At 61.2% G+C, this 18,060-nt stretch overlaps 3 protein-coding genes across 8 annotated transcripts; 1 reads left to right on the top strand and 2 right to left on the bottom strand.

Annotated features, from left to right (window-relative positions):
* Positions 1-43: 43 nt before the first annotated feature.
* LOC127037194 (dynamin-1-like protein) lies at positions 44-8,468 on the top strand. 6 transcript variants are annotated; one of them, XM_050928716.1, is made up of 18 exons: positions 44-99; positions 496-679; positions 809-959; positions 1,287-1,333; positions 1,646-1,717; positions 1,963-2,049; positions 2,386-2,548; positions 3,292-3,412; positions 3,677-3,808; positions 4,106-4,312; positions 4,522-4,642; positions 5,377-5,532; positions 6,313-6,402; positions 7,227-7,337; positions 7,453-7,596; positions 7,774-7,883; positions 7,989-8,148; positions 8,216-8,468. In XM_050928716.1, exons 1-18 carry the CDS (start codon positions 71-73, stop codon positions 8,270-8,272), a joined length of 2,142 nt encoding a protein of 713 aa, XP_050784673.1. In that variant the 5' UTR covers positions 44-70; the 3' UTR covers positions 8,273-8,468. The 6 variants fall into 6 exon arrangements, 5 of the variants coding, with proteins under 5 accessions (XP_050784673.1, XP_050784677.1, XP_050784678.1 ...); XM_050928717.1 differs by having other exon boundaries at positions 50-99; positions 814-959; XR_007770308.1 differs by lacking the exon at positions 8,216-8,468 and having other exon boundaries at positions 7,433-7,596; positions 7,989-8,087.
* Positions 8,469-11,842: 3,374 nt separating this feature from the next.
* Positions 11,843-12,999, bottom strand: LOC127036891 (EKC/KEOPS complex subunit LAGE3-like). Its single transcript, XM_050928161.1, has 3 exons — positions 12,896-12,999; positions 12,506-12,634; positions 11,843-12,290 (listed from the first exon to the last, which is right to left on the bottom strand). Exons 1-3 carry the CDS (start codon positions 12,931-12,933, stop codon positions 12,176-12,178), a joined length of 282 nt encoding a protein of 93 aa, XP_050784118.1. The 5' UTR covers positions 12,934-12,999; the 3' UTR covers positions 11,843-12,175.
* An 840-nt stretch (positions 13,000-13,839) lies between these two features.
* On the bottom strand, positions 13,840-16,409 carry LOC127036358 (ubiquitin-like protein 4A). The gene is made up of 4 exons (XM_050927149.1): positions 16,210-16,409; positions 15,390-15,495; positions 14,423-14,628; positions 13,840-14,138 (listed from the first exon to the last, which is right to left on the bottom strand). Exons 1-4 carry the CDS (start codon positions 16,255-16,257, stop codon positions 14,028-14,030), a joined length of 471 nt encoding a protein of 156 aa, XP_050783106.1. The 5' UTR covers positions 16,258-16,409; the 3' UTR covers positions 13,840-14,027.
* Positions 16,410-18,060: the final 1,651 nt, after the last annotated feature.

Below are 18,060 nucleotides of genomic sequence, written 5' to 3'. Positions count from 1 at the left end.
TGGGACTCATGGGGTTCGGACCAATAGGGAGCGGAGAGGGGCGGGGCGGTGCTTCCAGGTTGGGGAGTGAATGGGGCTGGAGCCGGGGCCTGAGAGCAGGTAGCAGAGCGAACTCTTCCCGGACGCCTGGGTCCTCTCCGTGTCTGTGGGGAGGCGGGGGGAGCCCGGACGCCTGGGTCCGCTCCGTGTCTGTGGGGGGAGCCCGGACGCCTGGGTCCGCTCCGTGTCTGGGGGAAGCGGGGGGGCCCGAACGCCTGGGTCCGCTCCGTGTCTGTGGGGGGAGCCCGGACGCCTGGGTCCGCTCCGTGTCTGTGGGGGGAGCCCGGACGCCTGGGTCCGCTCCGTGTCTGGGGGAAGCGGGGGGGCCCGAACGCCTGGGTCCGCTCCGTGTCTGTGGGGGGCGGGGGGAGCCCGGACACCTGGGTTCTATTTTTGGCTGCGGGGCTATACTGGCTCCCGGTTGATTTGAGGGGGTGCCCCATGTCTCCCTTGTAGGGAGAAGCCCCGCACCCAGCCCTGCCATGGAGACTCTGATCCCTGTTATCAACAAACTGCAGGAGATTTTCAACACGGTGGGGGCCGAGGTGATCCAGCTGCCCCAGATCGTGGTGATTGGGGCCCAGGTGAGACTCCAATTTCTCCCTTCCTGGGGGGATCCAGCTGCCCCACTGGGGTCCAGGTGAGACCCCCGCCAACACCCTCTATTCTCTGAAGCCCTAGGCTCCTCTTCTCCCTCTGCCACCCCGTCTGGCTGCCCCTCACCCTCCTGTCCCCTCCAGCCTTAACCTCGTTTCTCCCCTCCTCACAGAGCAGTGGGAAGAGCTCGGTTCTGGAGAGCATTGTGGGTCGCGACTTCCTGCCCCGGGGCTCAGGCATTGTTACCCGGCGGCCCCTGGTCCTGCAGCTGGTGAATGTGCCATTTCTGGAGGAGCGGCAACATGCAGCCAGTGGGGAAACAAGTAAGGGGGTGCTGGGAGCCAAGGTGGGCTCTCCCTGGGCTGAGGGGGACAATACCATTCACTGGGAGGCCCCCCACCCCCTCCCTGCTCTGGGAGCTTGAGGGTAGAGACCCCAAGGGCTGAGGTGGTGAGACCATGAGATGTCTGGGTCACTGTGACTCCCTCTCTCCCTGCTGCTGGGGAGCCTGTGTCTGTGGGTTGAAGCCAGTGGTTCCTATGGGGAGCCAGGGTCTGAAACAGCTGCTTGGAGTGGAGCTGTGCAAGCCCCTGAAGCCCTGTCCACACCCTGGGGGGCTGAGAGTGACCCCAAATTGGCTCTCCCTACAGGTACCCAGGCCGAGGAGTGGGCGACCTTCCTGCATTGCAAGCACAAGGTAGGGGCCCTGCTCAGGATCTGGGGGTGGCCCCCTCAACCCCTGTCTGGGTCTTGTGGGGAATGATGGTAATCAGAGGGGTGGAGGATGCCCCTCCCTGACCTGTCTGTCAAGGAGTAATGGAGGTGATATTCCCAGCACCCATCCCTGTCCTTTGCTGGAGGGGGGGGGGGCAGCCTCCCTTGCCCATCCTGGCTGTGGGTCATTGCATGCCCCCTCTCCACATACTGTCAGCTTCAGGGCAGAGGGAAGTGTTACCAGGGACCATGGAGTGTGTCTCAGGGCCAGCCCTGCCTCTCTGTCCCCTCTCAGACCTTCACCGACTTCGATGAGATCCGGCAGGAGATCGAGACTGAGACCGAGAGGACAACAGGAACCAACAAGGTAATGAACACCTCTGACAAATCCTCCTCAATGTTTGTGTGTGAAACCAGGAGTCCTGATCCCAGCCTCCCACTACTGTAACCCACCAGACCCCACTCTCCCTCCCAGAGCTGGGGAGTCCTGGCCCCCAGCCCCCCCCGCGCTCTGACCCACCGCCCCCCCCCCCTCCCAGAGCTGGGGAGAGAACCCAGGAGACCTGGCTCCCAGCCCCCTCTGCTATAACTCTGTTGGTTATTGCCCTGCAGGGGATCAGTCTGGAGCCCCTGTATCTGAAGATCTACTCCCCACATGTCCTGAACCTGACACTGGTCGACCTACCGGGGATCACCAAGGTGAGAGGCGGGTGCCCCATGGTGTTGGGGGATGGAATGGGGAGGGGTCCTTGGATGGGGTGGGGAGGGGTAATGCCCCACTGTGGGTGTCTGCCAAAGCTGCCGCTAGGGGGATATTTCCAAAATCCGGCTTATTCCTTTTATCACTGGGAGACCTTCCCGACTATGGACCCTCAGCCAGTCGGTGTCTGTAACCATGAGTCCTGGCTCCCAGCCCCTCCTGATCTAATCATCAGCCCCTGCTGTCATCTCAGAGCTGGTGAGAGAACCCAGCAGTCCGAGCTCCCCTGTATCTTGTCTGGCAGGAGCCTGCACTCACTCTTCTCCCCTCTCAAGGTGCCTGTAGGGGACCAGCCCCCCGACATTGAGGGCCTGGTGCGGGAGATGATCCTGTCCTACGTTTCCAATCCGAACTGCCTGATCCTGGCTGTGACAGCTGCCAACACCGACATGGCCACCTCTGAGGCGCTCAAGCTGGCCCGGGATGTTGACCCCGATGGTACTGATGTGAGGGACTCCCCCAAGGGACCCAGGGCATGGGTGGGGCTGAGAGCTGGTGGGCTGTGAGCCCTGCATGAGGGGAGTGGAGGCAGGTGGTGAGGGGGATGCAGTGGATTTACTGGGTGTTTGATGCTGCAGCCTTCACAGACTCTCTTTAGGGAGTGCGCCCCTTTTAATGTGCGAGGCTCTGGCTTTGTTCCCCTATAAGTCCCTTGGGCTCCAGCCCCCCTGTTCCTCTCTGTGGCTGTCCACCACTCTAGGGGAGTTTGGGTCCCTAGCAGAGACTTCAGCCCTGACAGGAGTGCTGCAGGCAGCAGGGACCGGGAGAGACGCGGGGTGGCCATAGCAAAACCCGCTGACGTTTGTTCGTCCCCTGCAGTCCGGGATCGGAGGGTCCAGGCTAGAGAAGAAAAGCCAGGCTTAGGTCAGAGTCTGTGTCGACTGAATCCCCTGCCCTGCTGCTCCAAAACCTCCTGGGGGTCTGCCTCCTGCCCTGGCTGCACTGTGTGGGCTGCAGCGGCTGTGCCGGCCCAGACACGGGTACCCAATTGAGGGGCTTTGCTGGTGCTGTAGGAATGCCACCTAGTGCCAGAAACACTGGTCTGCCAGCACAGCAGCGTCTGCCCTGGGGGGTTTCACACCCTGACCCACATCACTAGGTGGGTAAGTGTAGCCTGGGCCTAGATCTCCGTCTCTGAGCCTGGGCCTGCCTGATCATCCCTACCCTCTCCCCTCCTGCAGGACGCCGCACACTGGCCGTGGTCACCAAGCTGGACCTGATGGACGCTGGGACAGATGCCATGGATGTTCTGATGGGCCGGGTCATCCCCGTCAAACTGGGCATCATTGGGGTGGTGAACAGGTGGGCAGGAGGGTGGTGGAGTCCAGGGGGGCTGCATAGAGCCGATGGAGGGGCTGTGGATCGTCTGAGGGGTGGGAGGGGCTGGAATTGTGGGGGGTGGAGGGCTGTGGAGAAAGTCTTTGGTGGTGGGATGGGGGCACTGTGCTGGAGTTTGGGGGATTGGAGGGGCTGCAGGGGGCAGCAAACCCAATGTTCCCCACCAGCATGGACTCGGGCGGGGGGGGGGAGTGGGGACAGACAATGACTCTGTCCCGCCCCTCCCAGGAGCCAGCATGACATCAACACTCAGAAGAGCATCACTGAGTCACTGCAGGACGAGCAGGGCTTCCTGCAGAAACGATACCCATCGCTGGCCAACCGCAACGGCACCCGGCACCTGGCCAAGACCCTCAACCGGTGGGTGCCAGCTGGAGCTCTGCTCTCCCTGGCAAGGGGCACTGAGGCCAGAGGACTAGGGCTGTGGAAGGGGCAGAGAAGGGAAAGGATGGAGGGGTGTGTGCTGCCCTGGCAGACCCAGGAGCAGGGGGGGGACAGCAGGAGGAGCAGGGTAGCACATGGTGGCAGGAGACCCTGGAGTCACCCCAGCGGAGGAGTTGAGCTCTGGCTGTCAGCACTTGGTGCCAGAATGATTCCCTGGAAATTCAGGAGCCGGGAGGCTAGGTTAGACGGACTCATTCCTGTGCCTTGCCCCAGGCTGCTGATGCACCACATCCGGGATTGCCTGCCGGAGCTGAAAACCCGGGTGAATGTGCTGACGGCCCAGTATCAGTCAGTGCTGCAGAGCTATGGGCAGCCCATCGAGGACAAGAATGCCACGCTGCTGCAGATCATCACCAAGTTTGCCACCGAATACTGCCACACCATCGAGGGCACGGCCCGGAACATTGAGACCTCAGAGCTGTGAGTGCTGGCGGGGAGGCGGACCTGCCCCCTCAAGGGCAGGAACTGCAGTGCAGATACCTGGGAGCTGAGAGCTCGGGGCATGAGGGTGGTGGTGCTGAGAGGCAGGGGTGTGTGGCCATTTTTGGAGGGGGGGCTGTGCTTTGGCTACTGTTTCTATTCTCTGAACCCTTCTGTGTCTCTTCCCCCCCACCCCGCCATCCCCCCAGCTGCGGGGGTGCCCGCATGTGCTACATCTTCCACGAGACATTCGGCCGAACATTGGAGTCCATCGACCCACTGGCTGGGCTCACGATGCTGGACATCCTGACAGCCATTCGCAATGCCACGGTATGGTACCCCTCCGGGCTCCCCTGGGCAGTGCCCCTTCCACCAGCCCCTGTTCTATTAATTTAGGTGGAATAAATGGGCCACAGATGTTCCCATGGTCCAGTCACTGTCCCACATTAAACAGTGCGATGCGAGGTTTGGTACCCAGAGACCTTGGCCTGCCCAGCACCATGGCAAATGCCATCCACTGTCCTCGTAAACTGTTGTTAATGATACAGAGGAGACTGCAAAGCCATGGGCAGCATGTGAAGAGCTGGCTTTGGAAGGCTAGCCCCTGGCTTGGCCCGTACCAGCCTGCCCCTTCTGTCCTCCTTGCTTTGCTGGAGCCTGAGCACCCCTGCCTCTGTGGCTGCCAGCCCCCCATGGTGCCCCTTACCAACCATGCCCCAGCCCTGCATGGTACGGGAACACCACCTGACTCCACATGGTAGGGACCCCTCCCCCATACGTACCACATTGGGGATGGTACCGAGCCATGACGGGGGGGGTAACAGACCATAGTGGGCTGCGGGGTGAGTGTGTGTATTTGCCCCCCTCCCAGTCCCCTGGAGTGGGATGTGCCCACCCCACGACACCCTCAGTCCCATCTCGCTGTGGCTGCCTGGGACTGACTAGCCCCCTCCTGGCTTTCTGTGCCTCACGGGAGTGGAGAATGGGATGAGGCTGGGTGGGGGTGTCTCTCTCTCCCCACTGGAGAAGCCACTACTCTGATGGGGTCCCTGCCTACCCCTCAGGGCCCCCGTCCCGCCCTCTTTGTGCCTGAGGTCTCCTTCGAGCTTCTGGTGAAACGACAGATCAAGCGTCTGGAGGACCCTAGCCTGCGTTGTGTGGAACTGGTGCACGAGGAGCTGCAGCGCATCATTCAGCACTGCTCCACCTACAACACACAGGTGCCCCCCAGGGGGGTGTCTGACCTTAGGCCAGTGCCTGTAGCTTGCCCCACGTTTTCCCCAAGGGGCTCTGCCGAGGCTAGCAGAGCCCATCCAGCTTTCCCTGCTGCACAGTGCATTCATCTCAGATAAAAGCATTACAGTGAAGTGCCTGCTGGCTTTGCCCCCTGGTTACGGTCTCATGTCTGTTTCTGGGTTACACTCATCCTTGATACCAAAGACCCTTCTCTATCTCCTGGGCCTCTCAGGCCTGCTCTGACCCAGTCTGTGCAATCCCCTTGGGGTGTGTGTGATGATTTGGGGCGGGGGGGTCCACCTGGACCAGTGAGGGGTTCTGTGACTCCTGCCCTGTAACCTGTGTGCTGCGCATGTGGTGTTGGATTCCCTGACCCCCCCATGGGCTCTGAAAGTAAAATAACACAGCATGCAATCAGGTGGTGTAACTACTTTTTTTTACTTGGACCCTGCCTGTCCAAGGTGGTACTTTTACCTGTCCCAGGATCTGCCACAGAGCCCTGCAACGGGACCCAAATCCACCAGGGCCTGACTACAAGTGTCAGGCTGTGAAAAGCACTGCCACGCTTGCTGGGGAAGAGTTGGGTTCAGGGCCAGATTGGGCTTTAAAAGTGGGCCCAAGCAGACCTCTGGCCTGTAGTCATCAAACACAGCTGGAGCAGTCTCTGGCTAAGCTGTGGGCCCATTTGTGTCCAGCACATCTCAGTAGCCATCTTTTGAAGTTTCAACATTTCCAAGATCTTATCTCTCGTCCCTCCGTGCCAGGAGCTGCTGCGCTTCCCCAAACTGCATGAAGCTATTGTGGAGGTGGTGACAGGCGTCCTGCGGCAGAGGCTGCCCATCACCAATGAGATGGTAACACCTCAGGGAGAGGGGGCTGCTATGGGACATCTGGGATCCATGCAGGGTAGGGGCTGATATGGGTGTTGAGGTTGAAGTCTTTGTCCTAGGGCAGATTGATTGGATTTAAATCAGCAAGTGGGAAAATGCACTTTAAAAATCACCCACTTTAATCATATTTTGCATTTGTACTTTTTAGGAAAATAACTTAAAAGGTGGATTCTCACTGGTTGATAACCATTTTAATTTGCAGCTAAATATAGTCTTTACACTAAGTGTGGTGCTTCTTTCTGCAAAGCAGGTGGATACACTAATCTATACACATTTATTTAAACTAGTATGTAGCTGACCCTACATTTATTCAGTTTAATTTTCTGATATTAGAAAATGATGCATTTTTATTTACTAGATAATTAATACAAACAATTAAATGCTGTTTCTGGGCATTTTTAATGGAATATGTGCTGAGTCCAGAAGAACAAATGTCAAGCAAAACATGTTTTGCATTGAAAACTAACTGAGAGATGGTTTGATTGGTCCTGCTTTGAGCAGGGGGTTGGACTAGATGACCTGCTGAGGTCCCTTCCAACCCTGGCATTCTATGATTCTAAGAGGACAAGATCTGCTAGTTGTTTCCCTCTTCCAGTCTGAGATTTTACAGGGTTTCACTTCCATGGTTTGATGTCCTTTTAAGATGTCAGCAGCAAGCATGTACTGCTTTTGATTAAAATCCATTACAATTCTGGCAACTTGTGTTAAGGACTAAGCTTATAATACCCTAAATTAAATATTGTTTTGTTTTCAATGCTCAGGCCCCATCCCATCTCTCTCCCATGCAGGTTCATAATCTGGTTGCAATCGAGCTCGCCTATATCAACACCAAGCACCCAGACTTCATCGACACAGCACTGGTGTCTGCCTCTGTCAGCAGCAGCAGCAGCAGCAGCAAGGTAATGCCTCTCTGCTCCTGTGTCCCACTGCTGAGCCTATTCCACCCCTTTCCTCCACTGGACACCAGTGTCACCCCTCATGACATGGTGGCCAGCTGGTCTCTGCTCTCCCCAGAATGACCCCCCTGCAGAGGGGATCCGGCGTTGGAAGAGTGACAAAGTGGAGAATGCTGGCATGGAAGAGAAACCTAAGGGGAACACCCAGCCCCCCATGTATTCCAGCCCCAGTCGCTCCCATGCTGTCAATCTGCTGGACACAGTGAGTTACCCCCTTCCCACACAGGCAGGTGATGGTGAGGTATTTTGATCATCTAGTCTGACACACACACCCTGCAAGACCCACAGGCCAGAGAACTGCCCCAAAGTTGCTTTGACCCATCTCCTTGTTGGAGAATTCCTGGCTTTCCCCCACCCGCCATTTCCCTTGTTCCTACAGCCCATGCCGGCCACACGGAAGCTGAGCCAGCGGGAGCAGCAGGATTGTGAGGTGATCCGCAGACTCATCAAATCGTATTTCCTCATTGTGCGCAAAAGCATCCAGGACAGGTAAGATGTGGTGGGGATAAGGGTGTGAGGCTGCAGCCCCTCTCCTGGACCCTTATGGGCCATGAGGAGTTGAAGAGGCTCAAGATGGGTACCCCTCCTCCACAGCGTCCCCAAGACGGTCATGCATTTCCTGGTGAACTATGTCAAGGACCATCTGCAGAGCCAGCTGGTTGGACAGCTATACAAGCAGCAGCTGCTGGACATGCTGCTCACAGAGTCAGAGGACATGGCACAGCAGCGCAAGGAGGCTGCTGGGCTGCTCCAGGTGAGGGAATGGGGGGGGGTGTCTCTCTGCCCCCCTACCTGTGCTAATGACTTCTGTCTCCCATCAGGCCTTGCAGCGAGCCAGCCAGACCATCTCTGAGATCCGGGAAACGCAACTCTGGTGAGGGGAGATTGTGCCTACAAACCAAGCCCTGGGCTCTGACTCACTCACTTGGTGCTACAAATACCCCTGCTGACCTGTGTGGATGTCTGGAGTGGCAGAGACACCACACACACCCCTCCCCCTGTTCTTTGCTGCCTGTGTATCTGAGCCGCTCCGATGGTGGGTTGGTGTTATGGAATAAAACTTGTTTGCACAAAGAGCTGGCTTAGGATTGTTACCTGGGGTGACACCTTCTGCCTAAAGAATTCACTGATGGCCAATGCCAGGTGCCCCAGAGGGAGTTTGATAAGGAATCTAATAATGAAGAAGCAGGGCAGAATCAAATGGGGGTTCACAACATTGCTTTGCAAATTCCATGCCCTGTCATAGCTCCTCACTGCTTCCCCATCCACTCCCCCTCCTCAGTCTGAGTGCTTGGGAAGCATCTCTTCCTCTTCAAGAGTGATGAGAAGGCGGGGGAGGGGGGTGTTACAGTCATAGTCCCAGCCTTCTAAAGCTGCTACCTATTAATTTCATTGATGAATAGATTGAATAGGATGGGTCCTAGCTGCCTTTTAACCAGTTCTACTTACATAAGGAGCCTTTGATGAGGGACCTTGGCAAAGCTTTCTGGAAATCCAGTTCCTCAGATCCATGAAGACTGAAGCTCCACCTGCTCCTCTGCAGCAGTCGGCTTTCCCCCATCTCCTACTTTAAAAACGGCTCTACAACCTTTTGAATGTTTAGTGCCAGCAGTCTGGTTCCACTTCGGTTTAGGTGGAGCCCATCTCTCCTGTATAGGCTCCCCCCATCCCAAAAGTTTCCCCAGTTCCTAGTGAACATAAACCCCCTCCTCTCTACACCATTGATGTTCTCCTGGTCATCACAAACCCAGCTATCTATGTTTCTAACGATCAAATCTCCCATTACTAACACCTGCCTTTTCCTAGCAACTGGAGTTCCCTCCCCCAGGAGAGGCAAATCTGGAAGGAGGGTCCTAGCTATGGGAAGCTTTCTTCCTCCTCAACAGCACAGGGGCTGTCTGAGCAGAGGTGGGACAATTCTACAGTGTCCCAGAAAGCCTCATCAACATACCTCTCTTAGCTCCTCCAGTTCTGCCACCCTGGCCTCCAAAGTCTGTATGTAATCTCTGAGCACTCTGCTGCTGGGTTTCTGCCTGCATTGTGTCCTAGTTAATGAAAGGGTGGTTTAAAGAAAGGGGTTTATGGAAGATGGTTTGGATTATAGGTTTTAAGGGGACTAAAGGGGAAGAGGTAGGACTGACAAGGGACCCCCCCCTCTTCCAAACTCCCTGTTAGCAGCCTCTGGAGAGATTGAAGAGGCCAGAACTCTTCAAAGGGGGGGGCAATGACAGAGCTCTATGAAATCATGCGTGATGTGGAGGATAAGGAAAGTTAAGTCTGTGGGGGTGGAGGTGGCTGGCAGCAGGGAGATTCCCAGGTCCCGCCCGGCAGCCCCCTTCTCCCCTCTCCTTGCTCCGGAGGCAGCAGCCGCCGCCGCTCTCCCCGCGGGGGCCGCCCCCGGCTTTATCCCCCGCCCGCGCCGCGCCATTGGCAGCCTCCTTGCCCCGCCCCGCGTATGCGCGACTCGGGCAGCGCCTCGTCCGGTCATTCCGCGGGAGCCCGGGAAGCGGCCGGTCCTCCCTAGCGCCCCCCTGCCGGGTCCATGGCCTGTTCTCAGCCGGGGGGCTCCGGCTCCTGGTCCCGCTGCGTGGCCCCCCCGGTAGCAGAGTCCCCATGACCCACCCCCCGGTGTCCCGCTGGGGGGGCGGGCTCTGCGCACCGACTCACCAGCTGCTGAACCCGCCACGGATTGAAGCAGGAGCCGGGACAGCGGCTGCGCCCGGCTCGGAACCACCCCCGCCCCCAGTTTCCCTCTCGGTCCGCCGACAGGGACCCGGGGAGCGTCTTTCCGCTCAGCCCGGCGGCCCCTCCGCGCCCTGCAGCCGCTGCTCAGCCGCCAGCACCGGGCTTCTCTCTCCAGCTCCGGCTGCTCCTTGCCCCTCACTAGGCGGCCGGGCCCTCAGGATCGCTGCCCGCGGGCTGAATTGCGGCCGCTGTCTCCGCAGCGCTTAAGGAACCAGCAGCTACTTCAACCCCCCGAGCGCCGCCCGCAGGAGCAGCCCCAGGAACGTCCTAGGAGCTCGGGGGTCTCTGGCCCCAGGGCCTCGCCCCACCTCAGCAAATATCCGCGTGTCCTGGCTGACCCCATGCTGCGCCGGCGGCTCCCAACAGACACGGGCCCCACGTACAAACCTCGGGCAGATTATGGCCCCAAACAGCCTGCAGCTCAGATGCGATGCGGTGCAGCCCGTTGCTTCTCCTCTCTCCGGGTTCCGGACCGTGACTGGCGCACCCCCCTTTGCTTTGCACTGGCGCTCAGCGGAGTCAGTCCTCAGAGCTAGTGTGTGCGCCATCCTACGCAGGTGTTAACAGCTGAGCTGCCCGTCAGCGTCCCGCGGGTGGGGCGGGCACGCGTATCGGCGCATACCAGCCACAATGTGAAAAACCTGAGAGATGCAGCAACACTGACTCACCCCTGGTGTAAACAGCACTAAGTAGATGGAAGAATTCTTCCATCAGCCTGGCTATAGCCTCTCGGAGAGCTGGATTACCTATGCCGATGGGAAATCTCCCCTGTCGGCACAGGTAGGAATCGCTCTGACACCTGTCTCAAATACCAGCTCTCAGGCAGGGACTCTGCCAGCGTTCCCTGTGCAGCCTGCCCCACTTCAGTGCTGGGACGTCAATTCCAGTGGATGGGGGGCAACAGAACATTGCAGGCTGGAGTCACCAGGGGCACTTCCAGCATTTACGTCCCCCTGGCATTAACAAAAAACCCACTCAGCTGCCCCCAACGCTGCAGGCATCTACATCCCCCCCAGGGAGGGTCTACAAAATAGGGAAGGGTCATATTTTTAACTAAACAATGGAGATTTTTTTGTAATTAAATACATTTGTTTTTAAAAATAAAAATATAAAATTAATTGTGAAATTAGCCCCACCTTCATTAAGGTCACCCCACTGATGGAAGGGGGCTTTCCAGCAGTATAGAAACACACAGCGGGGGGGGGGGGGGGGGGGGGGTCCAGCACAACCCTCTCTCTCTGCTTTCCAGCCAGTGCACCCTCGTCCTTTATAGGAGCCAAGCCTGCACCTCCCCAGCTGCTGCTCATCCTTAATTAGCTGCCTTCCACCCCTCTCCAGGATGGGTTAATTGGACCACTCAGCTGCCTGTTAACTCTTCACCTGCCAGCATGAGAGACATGTCCCATTGGGGGAGGTAGGGAGGCTGCAGAGGTGGATTCTGGGAGATGCTGTTTGTGGGTCTTTGGGAGGGTCCCATGTTGGGCAGAAGGAGGATCCCAGGGAGGGCTGCATAGGGGGCAGCAGGGCTCATTAACCAAAGGGAGGGGAGAGTTCCTGAGAGGGAGGCTGTATATGGTGGGGTCCTGGGAGAAGGCTGATCCCAGCAGGCTGTGCTGGGGGAGGTTCCAGTGGGGGTAACTCCAAGGGGTGGATCGCAGCCTGGGGAGGGGAGGGTCTTTTTCCTGCTTATATTCAGACAGGCAGGGGTTTCCACTGCAGCATTCATTGCAGAGTTCATCACAACATGGGGGGGGTGTCTATACAGAGCCCCCTGCACAGAGTTCCACAACCCCCCCCGGCATTGTGCACCCTCCACCCCTGGCTCATCTAGTCTCAGAGCTGAAACCAGTCCAAGGTGCTGGCCAGATGCAGGGACAGTCTCTGTCCCCCGCCCCTGCCAGGACAGTCCAGCTGATGCCTGGTCTGCACCCCCAGCAGCACGAGCTCCAGCATCTCCAAGTCAACGGGGGCCGAGAGGATGTTGTCCCAGCCTCTTGCCCCTCCCCTGGCTCCCCAGAGGTGTCAGAGGGCAGGTGCTAGCGGGGTACCGGTGGCCCGAACATCTCCATGGTCTCTATCACCAGGGAGAGATGGTCCAGGAAGGAGCTGATGGAAACACGCAGGATCCGGGCCTCATCTGCTTTCCAGTGCCTGGTAGGAGGACATGGGGTGAGGTGGGAGGGAGCCCCCGCTAAACCCAGCTTAGCCAGTACCCCTCATGACCCACAGACCTGCCGGTGCCCCTCACTCCTGACCTGCAGACCCTACTAGCCCCACCCTGACACCCCCCCCAGCCCTGCTGGTGCCCTTTACTCCCAACCTGCAGCCCCTAGTGAGGGTTGGTCTCCGTGGGGGGGCTCACTCACACATGCAGGAAGTTCTCAGTCACCGTCAGTTCTTTGCTGATCCCCCCCTTGCGGGGCTCAGGGTCAGGGGCCAGGGAGCCATGAGCGATTTGGGCCTCCAGGGGGGATGGAAATGGGATGCTCAAGGTGCTGGGGGGGGGAGGGTTAAGGAAAAAGGGAGTGGGAAAAAACTGGGGGGGGGCAGGTGAGAGACATGGCCAGTTCCATGGGGGAGACCCTCCGCAGCCCCCTCTCCCAGAGACCCCCCACGGGCCCCTGATATCCCCACAGCCTCATCACCTCCCCAAATCCTCCCAACCCCTTCTGCACCCCCAGCCCTGCCCACAGCCCCCTCACCACCCCCAGCCCCTCCAGCCCCCCCCCTTCGGCGCCTACTCGCCGCACGGATACAAGCCCAGCGAAGTCGCGGCTGCTCCAGCTTCTTCCATCTCGGCCACGGCTCCGCCCCACGTGCCGCAAGGGGGCGGAGTTTTGCGGCCAGGCCCCGCCCTTGCACACGTCAATCCCTCCCCGCCCCCACCCGGAACTCGCCCTCCCTGAGACCCTCCTGCAGGGACCCCCCCGCCCTGCACAGCGACCCCCAGCTGAGACCCCCCCCCGCATCCACTGCCCTTCTCCCACCCCTGCAGGGCGGTACCCCGGAGCCCCTGGCAGGGGGGAAGAGGCCACTGCACCAGAACCTCCTCTGGGACTGGGACAGTCACACGCCAATCACAGGGGCCTTCAGCAGCACCCCCCTCCCAGATCCCAGCCCTATTCCCCATATTCCCACCCCCACCCCCACGGTCTGCAGGGCAAATTTACCTCCTGCATCAGCCTGGCTGAAAAACAGCTTCCTCCTCTTTCCACTACATGCATCTGACAAAGTGGGGATTCACCCACGAAAGCTCCTGCTCCAAAACGTCTGTTAGTCTATAAGGTGCCACAGGATTCTTTGCTGCTTTTAGCTTCTCCCTTCTTCACCCTCAGCAGGGGGTGATATGGGGGGGAGGGGCCCAAAGACTTAGAGGACACCGTTGCCCCCATGGGGACAGAGGTGGGGGTCACCAGGTGAGGGGCCCCGGCATAACCAGCCCCATACCCTACACCAGAGGGGCTCTGTCCCGACGCTGGGCAAGGGGTCCCTGAGTAACTGGCCCCTGCCCAGGCCCAGAAGGGGTATGTCTCAGCACCAGGCAAGGGATGCCCAGATAACTGGCCCCTACCCCCACCCCGGAGGTGGCCCCAGATAACCAGCCCCCTGGCCTACCCTAGAGGTGGCTTCATCCCTGGTCTCTGTATAACCAGCCCCCTGCCCCACCCCAGTTAACACATCAGGCAGAGCTGGGCAGCTCTCACACCCACCATCATCTTTAATGGAGAATGGGAGACACACACAGGCACCTTAGCAGCAGTTCAGAGGTGTCAGGAGGGGGCAGAGGGACCCCAAGCCCCATACTGGGCCCTGCCTGCAGGCTCCTTGTTCCAAGTGCAGGGACAGCCAGGCTGAAGTCTTCCCCCTGGGCCCACGGCTGTCTGGGCACTAGTCCAGGAATCCCATCTCCATCACATCAGCCACCTCCGGGTGCAGCAGCCGCGTGGCCAGCCGCTCAATATCGTCCAGGCTCAGAAGGCGAAGGCTCCGCTCGTAATCCTGGAGGGAGAGGGAGGCTTAGCACGGCAACCCCCAGGGTGGAGGGGAAGGGGGGGCACTGGGATCCCTGTAGCCCCCTGCCCCACCATTGGTGCTGGGTCCCCAGATAACCAGCCCCTGCGTCCCACCCCAGAGGGGCCACATCTCAGTGCTGGGTCCCTCGATAACCAGCCCCACCCCAGAGGCGCCACATCCTGGTGCCACATGGGTTTCACGGATGCAATGACCCATCCAGGAATCCCCCCAGCCTACAGCTCCCTCCGCACCAGGACTCCGGGCATCACCTTCTGCAGCTGCTCTAGCACCTTCTCCGCATCGGCCGTGCTGAAGTGCCGTGCCAGGACCTGGCCCAGCGGGTGCCAGATGGTCGAGAATGGTGGCGGGGGTCCCCTGTGTCCCAGCTCCTCGGGGGAAGCCTTCTCCGGCGGCTTGATTACCAAGTTCAGCTTGGACTCTGGGCCAATGGAATAGTCCGAGAGCCGGTGCTCATCTGTGGGGGTGGCAGAGGGGCCATGAGCTCTTGTTCCCCCCAGCTCACAGGGGCCCCTGGGACTGTGAGACCTCAAGATAAAGGCACCCCCCACACCACTGAAAAACAGAAGTTATGGAGCATTACAACTCTTACCCCACCCCAGAGGGGCTGCGTCTCAGCACCGGGTGAAGGGTTCCTGGGTAACCAGCCCCTGTGCCCTGCCACAGGTTGGGGGGGGGGGGCAGGCATGTCTCAGCACTGGCCGAGGGGTCCTGGTATAAACACCCCCTGCTCCACCCCAGAGGGCCCGCGTCTCAGTACTGGGCAAGACCCAGTCCTGAGTCTCCATGTAACCAGCTCCCTGCAACTTCAAACACAATAAGGAGTCCGGTGGCACCTTAAAGACTAACAGATTTATCTGGGCATAAGCTTTCGTGGGTAAAAACTTTTTATCCACGAAAGCTTATGCCCAAATGAATCTGTTAGTCTTTAAGGCGCCACTGTACTCGACGTTGTTTTTGTGGATACAGACTAACACGGCTACCCTTCTGATACTTGACTCCCCGCATCTTGGCACCGGGTGAAGAGTCCCCATATAAACTCCACCTGTCCCACCCCAGAGGCAGCCTCAGTGCATGAGATTAGATGAAGCGGGTGGGCAATGAAATGGCTGGTGCATTGTCATGACATTTCAGGGTAACAAGACATATGGGGAGCAGTCGTGCCTCTCTGAGGGCTGCCTGTCTGCAGACTCGTGTGCCCCGGGAGCAGGCACCCACCTGCCAGGGCCTTGCCCTTGAAAAGCAGCCGCTGCTGAGAGACTGGGACGTTCAATTTCTCTGAGACCAGGCGCTTCAGGGTGCTGACGCGCTCATCTGGAGAGACCTGGGGAAATTGGGGGGCGGGGGAGGAAAGGCTGGAGTAGGGAGCTACACCCCACCCCAGGACTGCCAAACCACACACACTAGTGCCCCCCATCCATCCCCCAGGAACCTCCTCCACAAACCCTCCCCATCTTACAATCCCGGCACCTGCCAGGAACCTACCTCATTCAACACCCCTGCCCCCACCTGTGCTCCCCATCCACCCTCCCTGGATCTTCCCACCCAGCATCGCTCCCAGACCCGCCCCTGCCTCCCCCCCCCCCCGTTTCCCCCCCAGGGTGGAGACGCAGGCAGAGGGGCCCCCCCCGGGCACAGCCCCCCCCACCAATGGCACAACCACCACCCCCAGCACAACCCCCCCGCCATGGGCACAGCCCCCACCCCGAACACAGCCCCCACCCCCAACACAACCCCCCCGCCATGGACACAGCCCCCACCCCCAGCACAACTCCCCCGCCATGGGCACAGCCCCCACCCCGAACACAACCCCCACCCCCAGCACAACCCCCCCCCCCCCCCGGGCACGGGCACAGCCCCAGCACAACCCCCCCACCCCGAACACAACCCCCCCCGCCATGGACACAGCCCCCACCCCCAGCACAACCCCCCCGCCATGGGCACAGCCCCCACCCCGAACACAACCCCCCCCCCGCCATGGACACAGCCCCCACCCCCAAGCACAACAACCCCGGACACGGGCACAGCCCCCGCGCACCTGCAGGCTGCAGCCCCGGCCCTGCAGCGCCTTCACCGTGAGCAGCATCGCGGGATCGCGGCCGCGCAGCCCCGGAGCGGCCCCTTTAACGGCACCATAGACACCCGGGAGGACATCGGGATAGAGCGGCCGCCGCCAGGCAGCATAGAGTTGTAAGGGGGCCCGCTAGACCAGGCGGAAGGAGGCCATAGAGTGCGTGAGTACGCAGATAGAGCGGCCAGTGTGATGCCATAGAGTCTGAGGGCACCGGTGCCCAGAGTGACCGTAACCATAGAGCCCAAAGGGGGCGGGAAGACTGGGGGAAACATCATACCATAGAGACGCTGTGGGGGCTGCCCCTGCCCCCAAGCCCCGCCGGTGCCCCTCACTCCCGACCCGCAGCCCCCTTCTAGCCCGGCCCTGCCGGTGCCCCCCACTCCCGACCCGCAGCCCCCGCTAGCCCGGCCCTGCCGGTGCCCCCCACTCCCGACCCGCAGCCCCCGCTAGCCCGGCCCTGCCGGTGCCCCCCACTCCCGACCCGCAGCCCCCGCTAGCCCGGCCCTGCCGGTGCCCCCCACTCCCGACCCGCAGCCCCTTCTAGCCCGGCCCTGCCGGTGCCCCTCACTCCCGACCCGCAGCCCCCGCTAGCCCGGCCCTGCCGGTGCCCCCCACTCCCGACCCGCAGCCCCTTCTAGCCCGGCCCTGCCGGTGCCCCCCACTCCCGACCCGCAGCCCCCGCTAGCCCGGCCCTGCCGGTGCCCCTCACTCCCGACCCGCAGCCCCCGCTAGCCCGGCCCTGCCGGTGCCCCCCACTCCCGACCCGCAGCCCCTTCTAGCCCGGCCCTGCCGGTGCCCCTCACTCCCGACCCGCAGCCCCCGCTAGCCCGGCCCTGCCGGTGCCCCCCACTCCCGACCCGCAGCCCCTTCTAGCCCGGCCCTGCCGGTGCCCCTCACTCCCGACCCGCAGCCCCCGCTAGCCCGGCCCTGCCGGTGCCCCTCACTCCCGACCCGCAGCCCCCGCTAGCCCGGCCCTGCCGGTGCCCCCCACTCCCGACCCGCAGCCCCCGCTAGCCCGGCCCTGCCGGTGCCCCCCACTCCCGACCCGCAGCCCCTTCTAGCCCGGCCCTGCCGGTGCCCCTCACTCCCGACCCGCAGCCCCCGCTAGCCCGGCCCTGCCGGTGCCCCCCACTCCCGACCCGCAGCCCCTTCTAGCCCGGCCCTGCCGGTGCCCCCCACTCCCGACCCGCAGCCCCCGCTAGCCCGGCCCTGCCGGTGCCCCTCACTCCCGACCCGCAGCCCCCGCTAGCCCGGCCCTGCCGGTGCCCCTCACTCCCGACCCGCAGCCCCCGCTAGCCCGGCCCTGCCGGTGCCCCCCACTCCCGACCCGCAGCCCCTTCTAGCCCGGCCCTGCCGGTGCCCCCCACTCCCGACCCGCAGCCCCCGCTAGCCCGGCCCTGCCGGTGCCCCTCACTCCCGACCCGCAGCCCCCGCGAGCCCGGCCCTGCCGGTGCCCCCCACTCCCGACCCGCAGCCCCTTCTAGCCCGGCCCTGCCGGTGCCCCTCACTCCCGACCCGCAGCCCCCGCTAGCCCGGCCCTGCCGGTGCCCCCCACTCCCGACCCGCAGCCCCTTCTAGCCCGGCCCTGCCGGTGCCCCTCACTCCCGACCCGCAGCCCCCGCTAGCCTGGCCCTGCCGGTGCCCCCCACTCCCGACCCACAGCCCCTCCTAGCCCGGCACTGCCGGTGCCCCCCACTCCCGACCCGCAGCCCCCGCTAGCCTGGCCCTGCCGGTGCCCCCCACTCCCGACCCGCAGCCCCTGCCAGCCCAGACCTGGGCTCCCCACATCACAGCAGGAATAAGGAAGTGGGCAGA

Source organism: Gopherus flavomarginatus, chromosome 18 (assembly GCF_025201925.1).
Source record: "Gopherus flavomarginatus isolate rGopFla2 chromosome 18, rGopFla2.mat.asm, whole genome shotgun sequence".
NCBI lineage: Eukaryota > Metazoa > Chordata > Testudines > Testudinidae > Gopherus > Gopherus flavomarginatus.
This window is presented reverse-complemented; position numbering and strand designations above follow the sequence as displayed.